The sequence below is a fragment of the Pseudopipra pipra genome, chromosome 11, assembly GCF_036250125.1.
Source record: "Pseudopipra pipra isolate bDixPip1 chromosome 11, bDixPip1.hap1, whole genome shotgun sequence".
Classification (NCBI taxonomy): Eukaryota; Metazoa; Chordata; class Aves; order Passeriformes; family Pipridae; genus Pseudopipra; species Pseudopipra pipra.
In genome coordinates this window covers 6,713,863-6,735,379 of record NC_087559.1, presented here as the reverse complement: position 1 = coordinate 6,735,379, position 21,517 = coordinate 6,713,863, and the positions used below count along the sequence as shown (strand labels likewise).

At 42.2% G+C, this 21,517-nt stretch overlaps 1 protein-coding gene across 32 annotated transcripts in view; it reads right to left on the bottom strand.

The window, feature by feature from the left end:
- Positions 1–21,517, bottom strand: part of MAGI1 (membrane associated guanylate kinase, WW and PDZ domain containing 1) — a 327,423-nt gene that overhangs the window by 31,177 nt on the left and 274,729 nt on the right. For all 32 annotated transcript variants that reach the window (XM_064667274.1, XM_064667280.1, XM_064667281.1 and 29 more), the window contains one exon: positions 6,584–6,615. In XM_064667274.1, coding sequence (XP_064523344.1) covers positions 6,584–6,615 — 32 coding nt within the window. The remainder of the gene's footprint in view (positions 1–6,583; positions 6,616–21,517) is intronic.

Sequence of the window (21,517 nt, the reverse complement as noted above, 5' to 3'; positions counted from 1 at the left end):
GACTGACAGAAAGACACATGCAAAACAAAGTCATTTATCATAAAAAAATATGCATTTTTCCATCTAACACATAAGACAGATCTAAATCTCACTATAGGTTACTAGTTTCAGTGCACTTATTTTTTCCTGCATTAAGGTAGAAAAACTCAACAACCTTCTACTCAGATAACATTATGGTCTAACTTGACCCTGAAAGAAAAAGGAAAAAGTACCAGATTTCACTGTGAAAACTCAAACTGTCCCTCTGAATCAGATTCAAGCACAGACCTTACTATGCAAGATCACTTTTCCTCTGCAGCTCTTGCAAACCCCCACACCACAAATGGCTGGACAACATCCCTTTGATGGCTCTGCTTCCCAGAGCATCCACAGGATTCCTGCAGACCTTCACAAATTTGAAAATGTCTATTTGCAGTTTGATTTCCTTGTTTTAATTGAGCATATTAAAACAGGAAAAAATGTGTCTGCCTACATTCAGGGCTTATTCCAAAGCAGTATGTCAAGAGTTCTGCCTGCTCACTATTTAGCTAATAGGGTACGTAGTTCTTAAACTCACAACAGTGTGTTCAAATGAAGCACAAGTCACATCTGCAGTGCCAGGATTTGTACTGCTCAACATACAGAAAAATCCTCCCCCAACAAGAGCTCCCCAAACTGTTCAGCAAATGCTTTTCAATGCTCTTTTAAGATGACCTTGGGTTGACATCAAGGTTCAGTGCAATCTCCCACCTGCTCTGACACAGGGAACTGTGTCTGGAAAAACAGAATCTCAGAGGTTGTTTTTCCTACTTCCAGTATTTCCCAGCTAAAAGGGGTCAGCCACTGGCACCAAGAAATTTAAAGCCTCCTGCTGGCAGAGGGTACCCGAAAACACTGCAACAGAAGTCTCTGCTTTCAGGAACTCTTCTACTACAAACCAAACAGGTTAGGGTGGCAAACATAGAGCAGATCAGCACAGAGGGCTGATGTGCCCACAGGTCTGGGGACCCCTTGCTTCACTCTGGACAGGAAACCCCAGGCAGCCAATGCTCCATCACAGAAGGGATGAAATAATTACAGAGGAGAAAGTCGCCGTACAAAGTGCCCCCTTTTTGAGTCTTAAAAAAATCCCAACAGATTAGATTGTTGTTAAGTTGCACATACTTCAGGTTTACACTGGAAAAAAAAAACAGGTCCAACAGCCCAAATGACTTTGACCTCTCAGCCTTGCATTCAAGTTGTTGATTCACTACCAGCATCTTTTAAAGGATAGACTAGATCTTTCAAAGAACGTGAAATTGCCTTTGTCCTTTAAAGCAATTTTGAACAAAGCATACCTGCTGTGATTACTCATCTCCAGACTTTCAAATACAAATATCTGAAACAATTTCCAACATTTATAGCTTTTTAAGTGGTAAATGAAGCTAATTCACACATAGCCTTTCAGTTTTTAAATGAAACCATTTTAAAACAGCTATGCTGGGGATAATCACTCCTTTGTAATTTAAAAAAAAAATACAAAAACATTTTACATCTCTCAGTCCAGCCATCTGGATTGATTTGTTTGTTTGGCCAAACTACTAAAATAACTACAAGCATCCTGTGAAACTTCAGGCCAATATCACTGGAAATAGCTGGGTTACAGAATGTGGAGTACAGGGACTAAAATGTGAAGCTTTATTCAGCCCCTGAAGAAATAGCGAGAACACTCTGAAAACTTTCTGATTTAAAAAGAAACAAAGTTTAAACTTCAAAAAGTGCTCTCGCTTTGTGATATGAAAGGTTTAAATTTTGAACAAACTATGAATTCCATTTCGTATTTGGGTTGCAAATGGAAGTGTCAGCATATCTCAAGTAAAACCATCTCTAATTAAACTACAGTTTCAATTGCAAATACACAGACATTTTTCAAGAAATAAGGGAAAAATTCTTCAGAGGGAAAGTTGTCTTCCCCAAAAATAACTCCTTCAAAAAGCCTGAAACATCTCTGTTTAGGAGTTTAAGAGGGGACCAGAAAAAGGGGAACTCAACCACAGTAATAATGCATACGTGTAATTAAATTAATTCAAGACAATATTTATTGACTTGCACATCACCAGAGGAGGCCAAAAAGGTTTGGGGCCAAAATTCTTTCCACATGCTGTAGCAGCTTCAACACATCATCCCCATGAGGAATTGCAGGGGGTCACTGCAATGCCCCTCCCATGGGGACTGCTCAGATAAAGAGGTTTGTTTGTGTCCTGGTACAAGTGGAGCTTTCCCAAGAGAGATGAGCATAATGCCAATGAAAGGATGGGTTCTCCATCTCCTGCCTTGTTCCTAGCTTCAGGGCCAATCCTCCTTGGTCTGGATCTTGCTATCTGGCTCATTCAGTTCACACATACAGGCAGGAAAGCAGCTAAATTGCGGCCAGACGAGCACTGGGCTGTTTGGCGACTGAGCGCTGCAGAGAGAGCAGTTGAGACCTCACCCTGAGATGCTGATCGTGTTTTTCAGTGCAAAGCAAAGCAGATCAGCTGAATTGTATTGACTTCTGACAGTAGCTGCCAAGAGCATGGGGCACTGAACTACCCAAGTCAGTAAGAGCATCCCTGACCCTCTGGAGCCCACAATCTTCTCCAGAGCTGCTGATAAACATCAACAGGTTGCCAGAAAGACTCTTGACTAAAAGTGGCTAGAAAGCAAGACTAAAATTACTACCTTGAGTCCATTTAAGTAGACTGCACACTTAAATACAGGTGGTGGGATGAAACCCCTTACAGCCCTGACAAAATAAATCCGTGGAAAACTGCAGCTTCTCATACACTACCCAAGGCCCAGGTCAGGTGCCAGCTGCCTGTGCCGGCTTCTCAACACCCTGGCTGAAACTTTGCAGTGCTCATCCTGCAAAACAGAAGACAAATGCATAAAACTGCAAAAAGGGAGAATTTCTGTGGTCTCTTCTGTGGCAGTTCAAGGTAGGGGGGGGGAAATGGTCTCTGAATGAAGAGGGATGTGTTGTACAAACATGCTGTGGAACCAGTTTCTCCTTCTGACAAAAACAGGACACTGGCGGAGTCCCAGGTGCTGCCTATCCACCCAAAATATGTGACAAAGTCTCTTGTCAGGAGCAGGCTGTGCAGAGGAATTGCATTTTTGGCCACAATTCAGCTATGCTGACAATGTATTTATTTAAATCTGAAAGAAAAAAAATAGATTTTTGGAAGAGCTTAGCACTTTCTGCCCCCTGCAGTGATCTTGTCTTCTGATGATCTAGCTGCAGATTTTGTGCTCTAGAGCATTTTGGAGAAACTGGTCCTGGTAGTGAAGTAAACTGAGCTGGAAATGGAAATCTTTGCCCCCTTGTGGAGTATTTTGATGCAAACAAGGGGGGAAAAAAAAGAAAAAAATTTTGGTTTTATCCATGTTATCCCACGATAATTCCAGGGGAAATTTATATACTAGAGAACTTGCACACCAAAAACATATTTCCTTGGCTGTTCAATGCAAAAATATTATCCATTTTCATCTAAAAAAGAATCAATGGGAAACTGAAAACAGAGAGCTGCAGCAACAGCAAACAGCAGCACAGAGAGCTGCTGGGAGCATATCTTTGGTGGGGGAATAGAGAATAAAGAACTTGGAAATGTCCAGTCCCATGTATGACTGCAAAAGGTTTCTTTTACTAATTTGACCCTTTCCCCAAGGTTTAAAAATTCTCCTTAAAACTTGAGAAGTGCAAAGCTCATCAGAAGATACACACAGGCTGAAAAATACAGCCCAAGAAAACTGAGCAGGAAAAATATTCCGAGGCTGTGTCACAGCCCCAGCAAACCTCTCCAAGGGGCTAAAACACCTCCCCGCAGCCAGGCAGTACCAAAAACCTGAAGCTGGCCTTTTGGGAATTGGGGCTGACAGCTAAAATTAGGACTTGCTTGAGAAAGAGCAGCCACTGGCAATAAGCTGGGAATGTGTCTGAACTTTGGGAAAGGACATGAAGTAACAAGAGAGGGCTCATCTCTTGAGCAAAGCAGAAGAGGATAGACACCTGAGTCATGACTTCCCCAATGCAGCAGAAGAAACAAAGAATAAGGACAAGTTAAGATCAAGCCCACTGCTCCCAGCCTGGATGTACATTATCCTCTGGCTGCAGCTCACTTATTAAACAAGCAATGCTGGAAAACTGTTGCCTTGCATTGCGCAAAGGGCACGGGGGAAATGGGCAGCACGTTCCCCCCTAGCCCCACAGGCAGCTGTGCAGTGCTGGGGACAGCCCATGGCACAGGCTCCACTGGCAGCACCCACATTCACCCCATCGCTGCCAGTGCAGCAGCAAACTGGGAGTCCCTGGGATTCAGTGCATCCCTGGAAAACACCGGCACAGAGTCCAGTGAGATGGCATCCCAGCCTGGGAGCGCGCCAGTGGGGTGGGCCTGGCTCTCACCTGCCATGAGGGGATCTTCATGGCCAAAAGGGTTGGGTTGGGCTCCCCTCACCCCGCAGCTGAGCAGCAGCCCTTCAACAAACCGAGGAAGGACAGTGTTTGCAACATCACCACTTCCCTGCTTTTGACCATAGCCTTGGCCACGCGAGCTCTGGAGTTTGTGTAAATCCATCCCAGAGAGCCTCGAGAACAATTTCCTCCTCTGCACACAGATGCCCCGATGCACTTTGCTCCAGGTTTCCGTGCTCAACCCCTGCATGTCACCAACGCCTGGGGATGAAGAAGCGGCTGCACCGGCTCAGCTGAGCTCTCGGCTCTGCCCTCCAAGGAGCTGTCGGTCATTAAAGCCGCCGCACAATGCGGCAGACCACAACATCCCTGCTAATTGCCCCTGCCAACGATCCCGTGTGCAGGCAGGGGGAACAGGAGGCTCTGCTCTTTGTGAATCCTGTGCTGTAGAGGCAACAGCACCGCCTAGGACCATAGGAAAAATTACTGAAGGGACCCTGGAGCAAAGTGAGAGCGCTCAGGAGAGGCACACGAGGGAATGGAACTGCTTTCCCAGGGCTGACAGGCTCCTCAAAGCAAGTAGTAAGGAGAAATCTGCTGTTGCACAGCTACACCTGTTTGTAAGCAGCCTCTTTGTTCACCAAGGCAGGATTAGCCTGACATGGATTTAGATACTGCTCAGATTTTTACGGTGCATAGCTGTCAACCAGGGAGGTGTCTGACACAGCAGGATCCCGCTTCACCCGATGCCAAATGTGCGTGTGGCAGAGTGGGAGCCTCCAGGCTGTGGAAAGACCAAGACTCATTGATTAGGGCTGGTTTAATGACAGAAGTCGGGAGTCCGAATCGCATGCAGCCAATCCTGCTCTGACCAGGGAAAAAGTGGAGGCAGAGAATAGAAACGTGCCTGACGCGTCTGTATTTTACACACTCGCTTCTGTTTTTCCGAAGGCTGAAATAATCCCCACGTATGACAGCAGCGAGCACGCAGGGTCTGACAAGGCTGTGATTTGCGAGGGAGCACACCCCGCACTTCTGCCTCCCAACATTAATGCAAGCTGACAATGGTAGAGGCCTGGGCTCACATGACTTTAATCAGCGCTGCCCTAAGCCATCAGAATCACATTAATTATTTCAGGGCTTTTCTTTTTGGATGAACAGAGAGCTCGTATTAAAAGCAAGAGCCTTCTGCTCAGCCTCTTCATGAACCTCTTGCCCAGGTTTGTGAGGTGGGCTGTGCCCAGCTGCAGGTTTTGGCACCCATCGGGGACTGTCAGTGAAGTTTCACACCATCTTACAACACGGCAAACACCTCACTTGCTCTGCTTCCCCAAAGCTCCCGGGAGAGAATTCTGCCTTTCCCTCACTCCCAACAGATAACTGCAAACTTTCAGGCTTTAAGTATTTCATTTCCTTTAAAAATAAAACATTTCTTTTTGTTGCATACAAATAGCACATTAATTTCTTCCATAATATCATGCATGGAGCTTTAGAGATACTTTAGATCACGGCTTCCGTGCTGCTAGCTAACATGTCATCCAGGTAACAGCTTTACATGGAAATAAGATCAGAGGGGACAAGAAAATACTGTTCTATTGTTGCTTTTTTTAAAAAAAAAAAAGGAATCTTACACCTGCAGCACAATCCTGCTCAGTATGAAAATGCCTCCAGAGCAAGCACCCAGACAGCTGACTGTATTCCCTGGGAACTGTAATCATGCTCCGTTCATGCTTTGTCTCCCTCGACAAGGTGCGTGCTTTCCCATTCCGTTAATAATTCAGCCAAGGGTACTCAAGAAAACTCAGGGAGTTAATGGAAAAGGTTGGTGCCTATGAGCACCCGACAGGAATTGCTATCTGGCAAGAAGGTGGAGCCTCCCATCTTTCTAAAAGGAAACAATAGCTGTCTTTTTTGGTAAGTTAAATGACAGAGAAGCTCATCTGTCAGGGAAGCGGATCCGTAAACCTGAGGCTTTATTTGCAAACAAGTCCCCCTTCCGTACTGCATTCCTCTCTAGTCTCCCCATGCAGCAGGAGCCGTGCAAGGTAATCATGGTTGCAACAGAAAGACAACTTAAAACAATCAAGACCCACAAAGCAAACAAGCCAAACTCATGCCTTTCCCCTTCAGAGCAGACAAACGGACAAAAAATAGTAGCTGAGAAGTGCTTACCGACTTTGGGCTCTTCTTTGGGACCGGCAGTCCTGAAAAATGGCAACAAGGGAAAAATAAACATTAGCATTAAACGTTACCTTCCCTTAAAGAAAAATCCCTAGGTGTATCATCCGAACGTAGCCATCTGCAGAGTTATGTCAGCTTTCGCTCTCGCATTGGAGTTACCAGTCTGTTCATATCGAATCAAAGCACAGGGAGAGGGAGAGCGAGCGAGAGACGGGAGCGGGGAAGAGGGAGCGGGGGGAGCTCTCTATCTGCATTAGCTATGCTGACTTGTGCTGCAGCAGCCGGGAGGCTGGGAGAGAAACCCACAGCCCTCAGCGGCTGCCGAAACCCAGCGCTCGGGCAGAATCTCAAATGCTCCCCTGGATTACGGGAGACTTAGCTCACAATTAAGCCGAGGCTCTTTCCTTTTGACGCGATCGGCTCGGCGATTTTATCGGACCAATCGCGGAGGCGCAGGGCAAACAGGTTGATTTTTTAAAAAGTATTCCTCTAGAAACTGATTTTTGAACGGGAAAACGGGCACTGTCTTGAGCCTAGAGGTGCGGGCTGGGCAAAGGAAAACAAAAGCATGAGGAAGAATAAGGTTTTATCCCTAAAAATGTGAATATTGCTGAGAAAACACGTTTTCCTTCCTGTCCATCCTCAGTGTAAATCTTTGAAGCCAGAGGTTTTATCTGTTAGCTACAATTTCAGAGAGCTGTGGCTTGAGAACAAGCACAACCAGTGCCTTGACCCCTGGGGGGGGAAGCTCAGGAGCTTGGAGAAGGGTGGTTTACACAGGTTGCAGTTGATGTAAAGGAAGAAACAACTGGGAGGGCACCAGGGAAGGTTTTTTCAAGGACAATTTTGCATTTTGAAGCAGCCTCTTACTCGCTCTGTGATGAGCAAGAGAACTCAAGAGAGATTTCAATCAACTACTTGTGCATATAGCCCAGTTGCCAGCAGCAAAGGAAACACTTGTCCAGGGGTTTACCTACAAATGCAGGAAAGGCTCTTTCTTGTGCCTTTTGCAAGAATGCCCAAGACCTCCCTTTTCTATAACTGTTGGAAGAGAGGAAACTCCCCATATTTTGCTCTGTGTGACACTCCAGAAACAAACATAAACCTAAACACAGATTACATTGCACATTAAGTGCTCAGTAATTCAGATGTTTGAAATCTGCTTTTGTCTTTAGCATGTGATTTATGTGGCATTTATGCCGCATTACGTTTTCTACTTTATGCATTTTGTTTATTCTAAAACCCATGCCCTCATCTAACTTTTACACAGAGAATAAAATAAGTGATGCAAGTGAATTACAAATCTGTCTAGGAAGATGCCTATTTTAAGGTAATTTGGGAAATGTTAGTTCTGAATAGGGAAGATCCACAATTAAAAATGATAAACAGAGCTCACTTTGCTGTTGCTCTCAAACTGGAATGCATACTGCAACGAGGATTTTAAATGAAATATTTTCAAGCTTTTGAGGAATATCTGTGCTCTGCATGTCACTGATGCATTCCCAGCCAATAGCTGATATCCCTCCAGGCACTGATTGATCGAGGGACAATGAAACATCAAAACTGTTTGAACTAAACAATCAAGACTGCAGCTTCATTTTTGCTGACGGGGACTATGTTTGTATAACACACTTAAAGAGGAAAGCACTAATAATGTTCATAGCAAGTCACACTTTTAACAGGCATCATTTATCAGAGATAAACAGACAGAGATTCTCCTCTCTCTCTCCCTCCTTCCACGTGCGTGCACACACGTTTACTCTCCCTTTCCAAGAGATGCTCTTTCCTATTAAATCAATAGGTAGAACAGATCCCTGTGCACACATGCACCCTTAACACACCAGCATGAGACAGAAAAGATATTACAGCAATTTAAATGCTCCCTCCAAAATATAAAGCAGAAATGCAGCTGGGCTGTTCATTCATATTGTATCAGAATTCAGTTTATTGCATCACAAACATTAAACGTTAAAATTTAATAAGTATGAAGTACTGAACAAACCTTTCCTTCAAGTTTGTCATTAATTTTGCCTGTTCCGATCCCAAAGAGATGGAAAACAGTTGAAAAGTAATGGAAAACACATCAACACCATTGTTTGGCGAGTCCTTCAGAGGCCAGTGTATCTTACAGTGTCACTGCTCTGTGCCAGACTTTGCTGCAGAACAAGCAATAATTGACTTTTCACCAAAATAAGTGACTGCAGAACACATTACCAAATGTTAGTAGTTTTTCATGGGACAAGCTTATAGTCAGGGGAATAACCTGCCTGTACATTTCCCTGTGAAAATGTTATTTATTCATCTAATTAGGGTCTCATTTCAGAACTCCAGCTCTTGACGCAGCAGGCCAAATGAGCAAATGATAGGTATAATGGGTAGTTTTCATGCTCAGATGATGGAATGGATACAGTATTTAACAGTGATGAACACGAAAAGCTTGAATAACCCCCAAATCCTGGGAGTACCACTAGCGAGAAAATGCCAAGCTTTTCCGAAAAGCTTCTGGGAAAGACATTGCCCAAGCCTATGAATCTGGAATATTGACAGCTATGAATTACAATATTCATCTTTTGATTCCATTAATGTGTCTCATCACTGCTCACACCATGCCTTGCTTGGAAGCTCATCCTTCCAAGGCTGCCCATTCTCCCCTGAAGCCTCACTGCAAATTTTGCAGAGGTAAATGGGCCAAGTGTGGACTTAACACCCAGCTTGCATCTTTCTGGCATTGTCCAGCTTTCTGGTGGTTGGAGTAATAGCTCCACACCCCTGGCTAAGAGAAGCCAAAAGGCTTGTCCCTGCTCTGATACTAGAACAGTAATAGTTTATACTGACACTGCTTGCGGTACAATTCCTCTGTGATTTACTGCCTATGGACACCTCTCACCAGTACCTGAAATGCATCTTCTAATTTTGTGGAGTTTTGGAGATGCAGATTAGAGAAGATTAAAGAGTCAAGCAATTGAATGGGACTGTTGTCATCACAGAGTTAACAATGTTTTAAAACAAACAAGCACATCTGGCAAACAATGTCAATATGACCTAAAACCCCTTGAATGGGCTCATTGTAGCTACTTACTAAATGTGCCTGGAATTAAATTAATTAGAAAACACAAATTACTCCCCTCTAAATAACAATGTAATAAAGCAACTGCTTAATGAAAAATATCAGTGATCAGTGAGCAATCCACAAGAACAAAAAAAGGGATTGTAATCAAACTAAATTCACAGACTCGTCAGCAAGACAAGAAAGGCTTCATACAAGGTTAGTCAAAAATGAGTCAGATGCAGGGATCTAAATTAAACTAATTATCACAGAGATTATTACATTTATCTTAACAAAACCCTCTCTCTTTTCTCGCCAGTACTCCCTAAAGCTCTATGTACAGCTGGCTGCATCCATCTGCTCAACTACATTTTGTAACATAGGGTAAAAAATACAAATCATTAAGCAAGTTTTGTAGCATGACTTAGGCACTCTTAATGCCATCACCCATCAGGAGCTGCATTTCTGTTGCGTGACACTGTGTTATGTTGTGAGCAAAGTGGTCCATGAATTAAGGCCTCAACTCAGCTTACTTCAATGTGGCACGTGTTAATTGTTCAGTCTTATGTGGTACAATTTTTGGAGCTGGGAAGCTGTAAGGTTCCTAACCCTGCCTATGATGAGTTCACGGAATAACACATGGGACAAAACTGTGACCCCAAGTGTTGCTGTTCCTAACATGCAATTCTCCTCTATTCTTACAGGAACATTTTTTCTCAACTCCTTTGTCTTTATGCAACCTAATTAACATGGGAAGGGAACACATCACATGGTAAATTCTGCTTTACTGAGCATATACAAATGCAATGTGTGACTACAGACCCACACCACAGCCTGGGCTTGATTCTGGTGAAAGCTCAGAAGGCCATAAATGCTCAAAAATTATCTAAAGGGACACCAGACACAATGTGCCCTGCTTCACAGCCCCATGTTTTAAAGATGGTAGATCAAAATTATCTAGAATTGAATCCTAAGGAAGATCTACCTCTAGGCTCCATAGGAGTCATCCATGTGGAGGCCAGCTGATGTGAACACTTTGCTCTTCACCATACACTCACACAAAAGTATATATTTCAATGGGATTTCAACTGAAGTTGGAACAATTCAATATCAGTTTGCACAATCCACTCACAGGACAAAGGTTCCTGGAATTGCTAAGAGCCAGTCTGGAAGCCAGACTGTCATCTTATATATGGCTTAAAACATCTGTGGCTACTGCTCAACGTTTTTAAGTTTTGGGGTGGTTTTGCACATGAAGGAGAAAACCAGCTGTGTCTAGATTTTCACTTCTTGCACTTCCAAAGTGGACATCTTGTGGACCATCTATATCCAACTGCAAAATAAGGCATGTGTGAGTCTAAGTGGAAAGGTCATCCATTAGGTTTTGCCTTTATGTTGTCTTCAGCCCAGAGTGCACAAGTGTTGAAAATTAGTTGGAGATGAATAAAAACGCAAGAAAAAGATTTCAGACTGTGTCATAAGGTTAACATTTACAGAGAAAATGTTCCTGCCTGGAAAAAAACCCAACCCTCAAGCTTTCTAAATAGCGCTTACACCATGCTGAATAAAAACCAAAGGTTGTATCAAAGAAAACAGACACTTTGAAAGATGAGGTTTAGGTAAAGTACCAGAGTCTGGGGGTACACAACCATGTACCTGGCATGGAACATTGATTACTGCTTTCTGTGTGGAAAACAAGGAACTTTAAATAATTAATGCTAATGGCCATTAGTACTGCCAGGGGGGCAGGGAATGGGAGGTTGGTGGTGACAAAGCAATTCCCTTGATTCTGTATAATCCATTGCCAAAGAATTTCTAATAAAGGACAAATACTATCTAAAAAAGTAGATGAAAGTTGGTCTTTTCCAGACTGGAGAAAGAACAAGAATAACCTGCAGCAAGAGAGGCAGGCATAAGGAGTACCATCATGAAAAAATCCCCTACCTGTCCCTGCTCAACTTTTCTGCTTGTCATCGTGATTTGCACAACAGGAGTGTCACTGCACTAGCAAAAAATTAGCTATGCAATACAAGCTTTAAGCAAGAGAATAATTTACACTGCAGGAATATAGCCCTGCCATAAATCAAGTTTGGTAACTTCCAAATGCAGTGAAAAATGCCACATTTCTAATGCTAATGTTCAATGCTAATGCTAAGAAAGCAATGTTTTGAAGAGATCATCTTGGGCATTATTAACCCACTGTCACTGACAAAAAGCATAATGAGGCATAGAACATTATTGCCATTAACATGAATTTCAGTTCTAGATGCTCTAAAGATGTTAAATTGTATTAGCCTCAAATACTCATTTTTGGTTGGGATGCTAAACAATTCCTCCTCGTTAAAGTCTCAGTCATATTTTCAGCATCTCAAACGAGAATTGATTTTAGAAGCGATGAAAAAGATATAGGCTAATAAAATGCTATTTAATTACTATGAAAATATAAATTTAACTATGCAGTAATATATATAAGGTAATGCCAAGACAGTAAGATAATAAAGAGCTTGAGAATTAGCGTGACAATTACCATCTAGCCTATGGTTGAAAGCACGTCAGCAGTTCTTGCATTTTTATTTTGAAGCTCATTAAATGAAGAGCTTACCATAAAGCTCGAGCTGTTGGAGTCATACGCTTAAATGAAAATCTTTGTTAATATTTAAACAATTATGTACATGGACATTAAATTTCTGAAATCTCACGAATTTCAGAAGCTAAATACCAGAATCAGAAAGTAATTAGAGACTCACATGTTCTTCTTGCATAGATAAGGGTGTGTGTATACACAGGTATTATATATCTATTTTTCACATACATAAGCATACAAGTGTGGCTATGCATGAAGGTAACTATTCTTTTCCAGAAGCCCACAAAATCCAGGGCTTACAAGCTTTATTTCTGGAACACATCTCACAATTTTTGGGGCATGCTGCAAGTTTGAAGATGTCCAGCCCCAAAGCCCCTCTCCTCAGCTGCCTGTCCCTTGGCATGGCCATGTAGGTACCAAAGGGCAGCAGCACCTCAAGGCCAATCCCACATGCCACTCCAAACTCAGTATAGAGGACACTAGAGAGGAGAAACCATATTTTGCTACTGTCACATCACTATTTATGTTGCTCAGTGAGAGCATTTGTCTTCAGACTTACCACAGCATTGCTACAAGGTGTAAATCCACATGCCCAGACTCGGTGGCTTATGGCACATTCTCATATTTCATATTTAGAGAGCAGCCTGCACAATGGGGATGCCTGTAAATAGGGCTCTCTTGGCATTAGTTTGATTTTGCTATTAATAAATAACATCCCTTAATAGTAAGCTAATATTTTACAGAATGCTTAGCCAGATTCAGACCTGAGGAGTGCAAAGGCACATATGGCACACTAAGACAGAAAACCTTTACTAGGGGACAATGATTTTACAGATGTTTTTGCTAAACATAACTTTATTAGTTTTAAAATAGTTTTCTATTAAAATAAAACAGTAACTCAATATAATTTCAAGTATGTAGTTGTACATCTCAGAAACTATCCCTGAAAGATGGAGACAAACCCCCTGATATTTATTTACCTGCACATCCCTACCAACATTACCTTCATGCACCCCCAGCCACAGTGTCCTGACCTGCCCCAGCATCCTCAGCCAGCTGTGTCACCTCCCTGAAGCTCAGTCTCCTCTACCAAGACTGTCTGGTCTACAAGTCCTGTCAACTTCTTGAGTCCAACTCATGGTACTCTGCAGATCTTCTGGCACAAAAGACACAGGTTAACAGGTTCTTAAAGATGGTATACTCCTCATTACTATCACCATCACAAAAATAAGTCTATATGACCCGGAAAAAATAAACTTCAAAATGAATAAACATAACATCCCAATGTGGAATGGGAAAAAATTTAAATTCAGAATGGTGAGAATTTGAGACAGGTGGATAGATATTTAAAAACTATCTGTTTCAGAACAAAATCAGTGACTAGTCCATTACAAAGTCATCCTTCTTCCTCAGTTTTGCCCACCTGTTATGCTTTTAATAACTCTCCGAATGTATTTATTTACAGTGATAAAGACCTTTGTTGGATTTCTGATACCTCATTAGTTCTGTTATGACTGGTTATTACAATGCCAAATCAGGGCAGCAGCTACTGCACCTACCTGCAATGTCGCTGATAAAACCTCATTATTTACAAGTATATGCACACCAAAATGCCACCCAGGTGGTATGTAAAGGTAGGAGGAAAAACTGAGTGGAATGAAACCCTCCTTGCTGCACACCTCCAAGTCTGCTCCATTTCCTGCTTTTCACATCCTGATGAAGATGTGGGAGGCACATCTCCAGCTAAAGCTGCCTTATCTAATGCACAGTGTTAGGTTCTGCTGTGCCACCTTGTGTTACATCACATCACATTTGATATAAAAAAGCCTTGTGTGGGTTTGAGTTGCTCCACTTATACCACTTCAGCATTTAATACCAGACCCAAACCAAAACATAAGGGGGGATGGCGGGGGGGGGGGAGGGGGGGGAAGCGCCAACTTTCAAAATTTCAAGTTAGGGAGAAAATAAAAAAAGCCTTCAGGAAGAGTTTCAGAGCTCTCATCTTTCAATTGCTAAGCAAGCCCCTGTTTTGTTCTCATCTCAGAGCCTACTGCTTTCTGCAAGATAAGGTGGTTTGGGCAATAAAACATCCTGATGAGAAGATTTCAGCCATGTTTTTTTCTCCCAGCAGTCAGAAAATGCTCTGGTTTTCTTACTGATGCTAAAGCAGATCTAGACTCCCTGCCACAAAAAGGCAGCCATGCGTGTAACGTGCACAGCACCACTATTGTGCTGTCAGCACACAGGTCTACACAGAACTGATATTATTTCCTTATTACAAACACATTAATTGTTCACCTCCTTAAAAATTAAAGTACGGGTTTTCTCCTGGCCTTAAAGCACCCTTTGTGAAATAGTTCAAAACTTTAGGGAATTATATCAACCCTTGAAATTAATCAAGATGTGTAACAAAATGCCAAACAATGAATCAGCAACTGTTCTATCCTATTTTACACTTCCAAGCAACTCTGGAGCTCAGATGACACATATATCTGGGGGACACAAGCTATAGCATAGATAGGCTGTGCTGCCACAAAAATGCAGGGTATCTCATGTAAAGCTGACGCTGACCCAAAAAGCAGATTTCACAGGCATCTCTTCATTTGCTTACTCATTTCTAGGAGAGAATCAGTGTAAATGGAGCTAATGAAGGGTAGCTGAGGGGAAAACACTTGTGCCTCGAATGACTAACAGATTAGTGTCAGCACTTCACATGTATCACACCAGCAATAGCTGGAAATTCTGCAGGCAATTAAAATGTTCATATACCAGTGATGCCAAGTCTCCTTTATTATCAGAACTGTAATATTATAAAGCTACTCTTTTTAGAATCAGGTGTTCATATGATAATGTGCTTTGCTTGGAGTTCCTTAGCCTCCCTTAGTTTAGGAAAGGCAATCAGATATGAATACTAGAGGCTTGAAATAAAAAGACAGAAAGAACTCCTGTGTGGTATCTTTATATCTGGAATTTTGGGAGCTTAAAGTAAGATTTTTGCACACTTGGGCTTTTTGATTTTTGAATTTGTCACTTTCTATTTCAACTGGGTGCCTCGTACTGAGAAGCTCCAGCACAACGTGGTAATGCTAATTAATTAGTTCCCGCAAATGCACTATTTGTATGGACATTAGTAACACATATCAAACTATTTGGTGTCTGAACCAGCTACCAACAATTACCCTTTGTGGCTGTAGGCATTTGCAGGCACCCAAAACCTTGGTGAAACCCTGCTGCCTCCTGGAGTCTAATGGGAGCCTTGCCCTGGATGTCAGCAGCACCAAAACTTCTCCCTATGTGTTTTTGGTAAGCAGAGTCATCCCAAACCTTGCAAATTCAGATCATCAAAAACAAACGGCTAATGTCACTGAGATTAACACCTGTAAAGCACTTTGAAGGGGAAAAACACCGTGTAATCCAAAATATTACATTATTTATAAGACGACCTGATTTTAAATGTTAAATTCAGCTTATTTTTATCACAAAGAGAAAACAAGTTTCTGCTCGCTTGCTTTACAAAACCAATTACCAGTGATCAGTGTATGGTGCTGCATAACAATACACAGCATTGTCCCAAAAAGGCGTATCTAACACTCTGGAGCTGTTACAGGAAAATTAACTTGCACAGTGGATTGAAATACATGCACATAAGCAATTCTAATCAGGGGTATGAACTTCAAACTTCTTATTATAAATACCCAAACCTGTAACATTTCCTTTATTTCATCTTTTTCTGACTTCAACTGATTCTTGTATCTGCTTCTTGATATACTAGTCCTTCATCAGAATAAGGCTATAAGAGAATAGTAAATGTGACATCAAACTTGCTTTAAACTTGCTTTAAACTTGCTTTAAAGTCTCATCAGCTTTTTTTGGCCTTGTTAGAATATAATTCCACTCAACAGAGGGAAGAGAATAAAAGAGTGACTTGGTGGTTTGGAAAAAAAAAAAGATGCAGCTATTCTCAACTAAAGGTTCCCTCAGTCCTGCTCCTTCTCTGCACATGAGTTTTAACAATATATTTTTACCAGGATAGTCTGGTTTCAGAAAACAGAAAGGGGCACGCAGCAAAACATTTTATAAACATTTCATTTCACTTCTAACACAGTTTGTAGAGCAATTTACAAACTTGACTAATCTGATTCCCTTCTTCCCAGGCAAATCTCCTTAAATGAAACAGTAACAAAACCAAGAGGAAACAAAGAAGTCAGATTTTTAAATGCCAAATAAGATTCCAAGTTTAATCAGGAAATCCATAACACTGGAATTACAAAGTAACAACCCTGGAATACAAAGTAATGTACTTGAAAAATAAATCTTGGTATTACATGTGGACATGTATTTCTTTAAGCGAACTATGATTCTGATTTTCTAACTATGACTTGCTAACCAGTGAGGGGTGCATATGAGCTATCAAAAATATTCCCCCACCTGTTATTTCTGTATGGTATTATTTGTTCTACAAAAGCAGGTATTTTTCAGCTCAAAATAATCGCTACTGAGTGACAAATTGCTGAGAGATTCAACAAACAGGTTTGATGGAAGATACTTGAGTAGAAGGTACCGGGAGCTTTGGTGGTGGTTGTCAGAAGTAAGGCAAGGAAAAAAGGAGGTGACTTGAAATGAGATTTTCAAAAAATGCAGAAGTGAGTTGAGCACAGCAGAGGGCAGAAAGGAATTAAATCTACTCCTGCTCTGGGGGTTGAGGGAAGGAGCTGCCACAACATGGTCAGCTGGGTAGTAGAGCAAGAAGAACCACCATAAAGGTGGCATGCACGATGACTGGTACCAGCAGCTCTGTGCTCAGCAAGATGGGGCTCACAGGGGTTCCTATGGATCCAAACACAGGACAAAGACCTCAGTATAAAGCTCTGCTCTCTCTGTACTAGAACTGAAAACACTGCTGGAAACGGTGAACTTCTCTTCCCATTCCACAAGCTTTGGCACTGGTAAACACGCTCTGTGGTAACCATCAGATGATTCCCAGGTTCTGATTTTTGTCCTAAATGCAGTTTGGACTCACTTTCTCTCTAATTCAGCAGCGGCTAAGACAGTTTGAAATTTTCTGGCAGCTCGATGCTTAAGTGGCATGACTTTCAACTCACTCTTCACTGCAAGCCTAAAGGGCAAACAGAAGTGAGTGGCTTGTTCAAAAGAGTTCAAGTCTGCACTGAATAGCTGATTGCAGCTCTAATTACCATGGTTTTACATCATTAGGGATAGCAACTGAAAAGGAGCTCTAATTCCAACACTTTTTTTTTTTTTTTTTTGGCTCTTACAGCTCAATGATCCAGTTCCAACACTTCTGCTAAGGACAGGAAGAGGAAACTTTCCATGAGGAGAGAGGTTCTTGATGAACAAGTACAAAGGCAATATTTTTGCTTACAGAATTCAGGCTGACAGGTGTTTGTAGTGGGGTAGAAAGGATGGAGTAGTGACGGAACATCCTCTGAAACCTGCAGCAGTAGCAGATTTCACTCAGCTCAGGTATTTAATGCTCAGTGCCACTGCTCATCTATGCCTGAAAATTGTATTTTGACATTTTAGAGCTCAAAGAGCAATTTGATTTCAATTATTCTATTATAATGTGCAATTACAAGTTTTTATGATATACGGTTTGTAAAGTTTTCCCACTGTGTCTGAGGGATCCTGTGACTCTCTCTATCCTGGCTGGGGGGAGCCTGAGCTGCAGCAAACAGCGTAAAGAAAGAAAAGCATGTGTATTTTTATATTACTATGTGATGTTTCAAAAGCATGAACACAAGATAGAGAGAGAAAAAAAGATGTCCTTCCATTTTAGGCTCCACAAAGAGCCTTCAAGTCCAGGGCAGTGGACTCTAGCATTCACTTCCAGCATAGGAAGGACAAGTTAACTCTTCCCCCTGAGAAGCGTGGAGGCTCATTACTCTCACATGCCAAGAGCATCACCAGAACAGCAAGGGAAGGTCCATGTAGCTAAGGAGAGTTGATAGGTTTATTGCTTTAAAGCTTTTAATTTTGTTCCATTGCTTAAAAATTCTTGTTGTAGTTATGTGTCACAAGCACCTTCTTAAGCTCACTGAGTCAAGGACCAGCTGAGCAGGACTATTGGCACAGATCCCTCCCCACTTCCAAGTACCTCATTGTTCCCCACAAACACCTTCCATTCCATTGAACCATAAACAAGGGATTTACTATGGACTTTTACATGAAGGTAAGACTCAGGTGCCCACTGATAAGCATTTAGACAGGTTGATATTGCATTGATTCCTCTTCCCATAAAATACATTTAGTTATGAAACTCTAGTATATTTTTTTTCACAAGATATATTTCCATTCCCCAGTCTAATGTGAATTTGGCACTAGGAAAAGCTATTAGAAATGCCACTGATTTGCACATGGCATGTGAGTGACATTTCACCTGCGTGCCTTAACTTTGATCTGAAGCAAAGTTGGAACACATCTTCCAGGGGATTACGTAGATCAGGCTCAAGGTTTATGCTATTTTTGACCTTCCAGTGAATAAAGATGCAAGTGAGCACTAACTGTGAAAGCTTTGGAGGGAAACTGTCTATTTAAACCTGAACCAACACTGCTCAGTGTATTTCTTGTAACTGAACACAAACTAAACATGTATTTTTGGTTAATCTGAAGGCTGACTTAAAAAAAAGAGGGGGGAAAAAAGGAAAAATATAATCCTCTTTAATCAGAGGTAATTCACAAAATATATGAAAAAGATACACAAATGTTTTCACTGAAACAAATGTTAGATCTTAGTGACTCCAAAAAATACAGCTCAGAGGTTCTGCTGAATAACTTGCACTGAAGCAGCCCCCCACCTGTCCCAAAACAGACATAACTTCCAGAATAAAATTCCCTTGGGAAGCAGGGAAATTACTCTGATAAAATTTTGCTTTTATTATGAATAGAATCCAGGCAGAATGGAGAGATATTTGAGAGTTGCTTATTTCAGTTGATTACTGTGCGTAGACAAGGATTCAATGACAAATGGATTTCAAGTGGCAAATAATATTACCTTCCTTCTCTGCTTTTTTTTTTTTGGTGAAAAGTACTTTATGTACTTTGTAATTACAAGTTTAAAAGAACCTTTTCAGCTACAAACACTCAAAATAAAGTTGTGTCTTTTGTGGCCTTTTTAAGAGTAGTTCTTTAAAACAACCAAAATGTGTAATCACATTTTCCAGTGCAGGGACAAAAACATATGCTTAATTCTGCATTTTGTAGCCAGGAGCACTGGTTTATTTTAAGGTACACAGCCCTTGAAGGGTCCTGCTGGGTTATCAAGAATCTCCTCTGCTGTTGCAGGCAACATGTCCTATCCCCTTCAAACGTGCTGAGCTTCACCTTCAGGCAGCAAAGCTTTTGTGCCTCCTCCAGTTTGACTTACAGGCCCTAATGGCTTGGCACTTTCTTCTCATTTCCAGTTTAAATTACTCATGGCCAAACAACACATAGTTGTTCTTCAGCCAACTCTTGTGTTTAAGTATCTTCTATCTCTCCCTCCTAATAGAAACAATAATTATTCTGTCCCCTCTGTTGCTTTATTTTGCTAAGCAAAAGCAGCTTTGCTGACCTGCTCTTGCATCCAGCCCAATTAACCCTCTGCACCCTGACTCTGCTCAGCATTCACCCTTTCTGAACCCCTCAAGATATGCTCAGTGAGTTTTATCCTGCACTATGTGCAGGTGAAACAGGGAAACAACAGCAATAATAAAATTAATCCTACAGAGAAGTCATGGAAAAATAAAAAATTAAACCAGAACACAGACAAGGTGAGTTTTCTATGGAGCCTCTGGACTTTGTATTAAAGTATTTATCCCTCTGCCCCAACCCTGCATGAGTCCTGCAAATGATTTCAGATAACAAGTGAGCAGCTGAGCACACAGAGGGGGCATTTCGACTTCATCCCTCCTGAAATCATCCTTCTGTTCCTCACTCTGAGGCAGTGTCAGGATTCTCCCACTCCCATAAGGCAGCTCTTCAGATGAACACACTTCACAGTAAATATTTTACACACTGCTCTCAGCAGCTCTGGGTTTGCATTTTAACAATTACACCTCCTTGTTGGGAGTGCACCAGCAGCTTGGAGCAGGCAGAGCTTTTCCTGTATATTATACATCTTTTCCCGATATTTTTCCGCCTGATTAGTAATCACTTCTGAAAATCATTTCAACAACTCTGAACACCAGCCTTAGTGTTGCAGGGATGCTTCCTGCACAGCGGGACTGAATGCAAATGCTGAAGTAAGGATGCTGACAGCATCTGAGCACTTTCCTCACTGGACGCCAGAGGGAGGAGGAGGAAAGGACAAGTGACAGGGAAGCTAAAGAAGAACTGCTTCGAGGGCCCTGAAGGAACTCATCAAACACTCCAGCCAAGCACATTTCTGCCATTGGACCAAAATAAATAGCGGCACCTTGTCTGGGGATGGTACTGCTGATAAAAGACTTGGCAGGGGTAACACGAGGTCAAGTTACAGGAGAAAGGACCCAAGAGCAGCAGCACTGAGTGCTGGGTGATTTAAGTCAGTCCCATCTTTTTTTTTTTTTTTAAACAGAATCACAGAATAGTTCGGGTTGGAAGGGAACTGAGAGATCATCTAGTTCCAATGACCCTGCTGTGGGCACAGACACCTTCCACTAGACCAGGTTGCTAAAAGCTTCATCCAATGTGGCCCTGAACAGATTCAGGGATGGGGCAACAACAGCTTCCCTGGGAAACCTGTGCCAGGGCCTCACCACTATCACAGTCAAGAATTTCTTCCTAATATCTAATCTAAACCTATTCACTTTCAGTTTAAAGCCAATTCCCCTTGTTCTATCACTACATGCCCTTATAAGAAGTCCCTCTCCAGCCATTTTGTAGCCCCTTCAGGTACCAGAAGGTGCTGTAAGGTCTCCCTGAAGCCTTCTCTTCTCCATGTCGAACAACCCCAACTCTCAGTCTTTACTATAGGAGAGGTGCTCCATCCCTCTAACCATTTTGTGGCGTCCTCTGGATTTGCTCCAACAGGTCCATGGTTTTCCAGTGCTGGGGCCTCCAGAGCTGGATGCAGCACTGCAGGTGGGGTCTTGCAAGGGCAGAGTAGAGGGGCAGTATCCCCTCCCTCAATTGCTGCTTTGGAGCAGCCCAGGACACAGGTGGTTTCTGGATTGCCAGCACACACAGCCAGGGCACATCCAGCCTCCCATCCACCAGCATCACCTTACAAGCTTTGCACAAACCTGACTGTTTTCGGTTCTGGGGCTATCACTGTCCATACTCTGCTTGGCTTCTCTGCCACAGCTTGAGTGCCTTT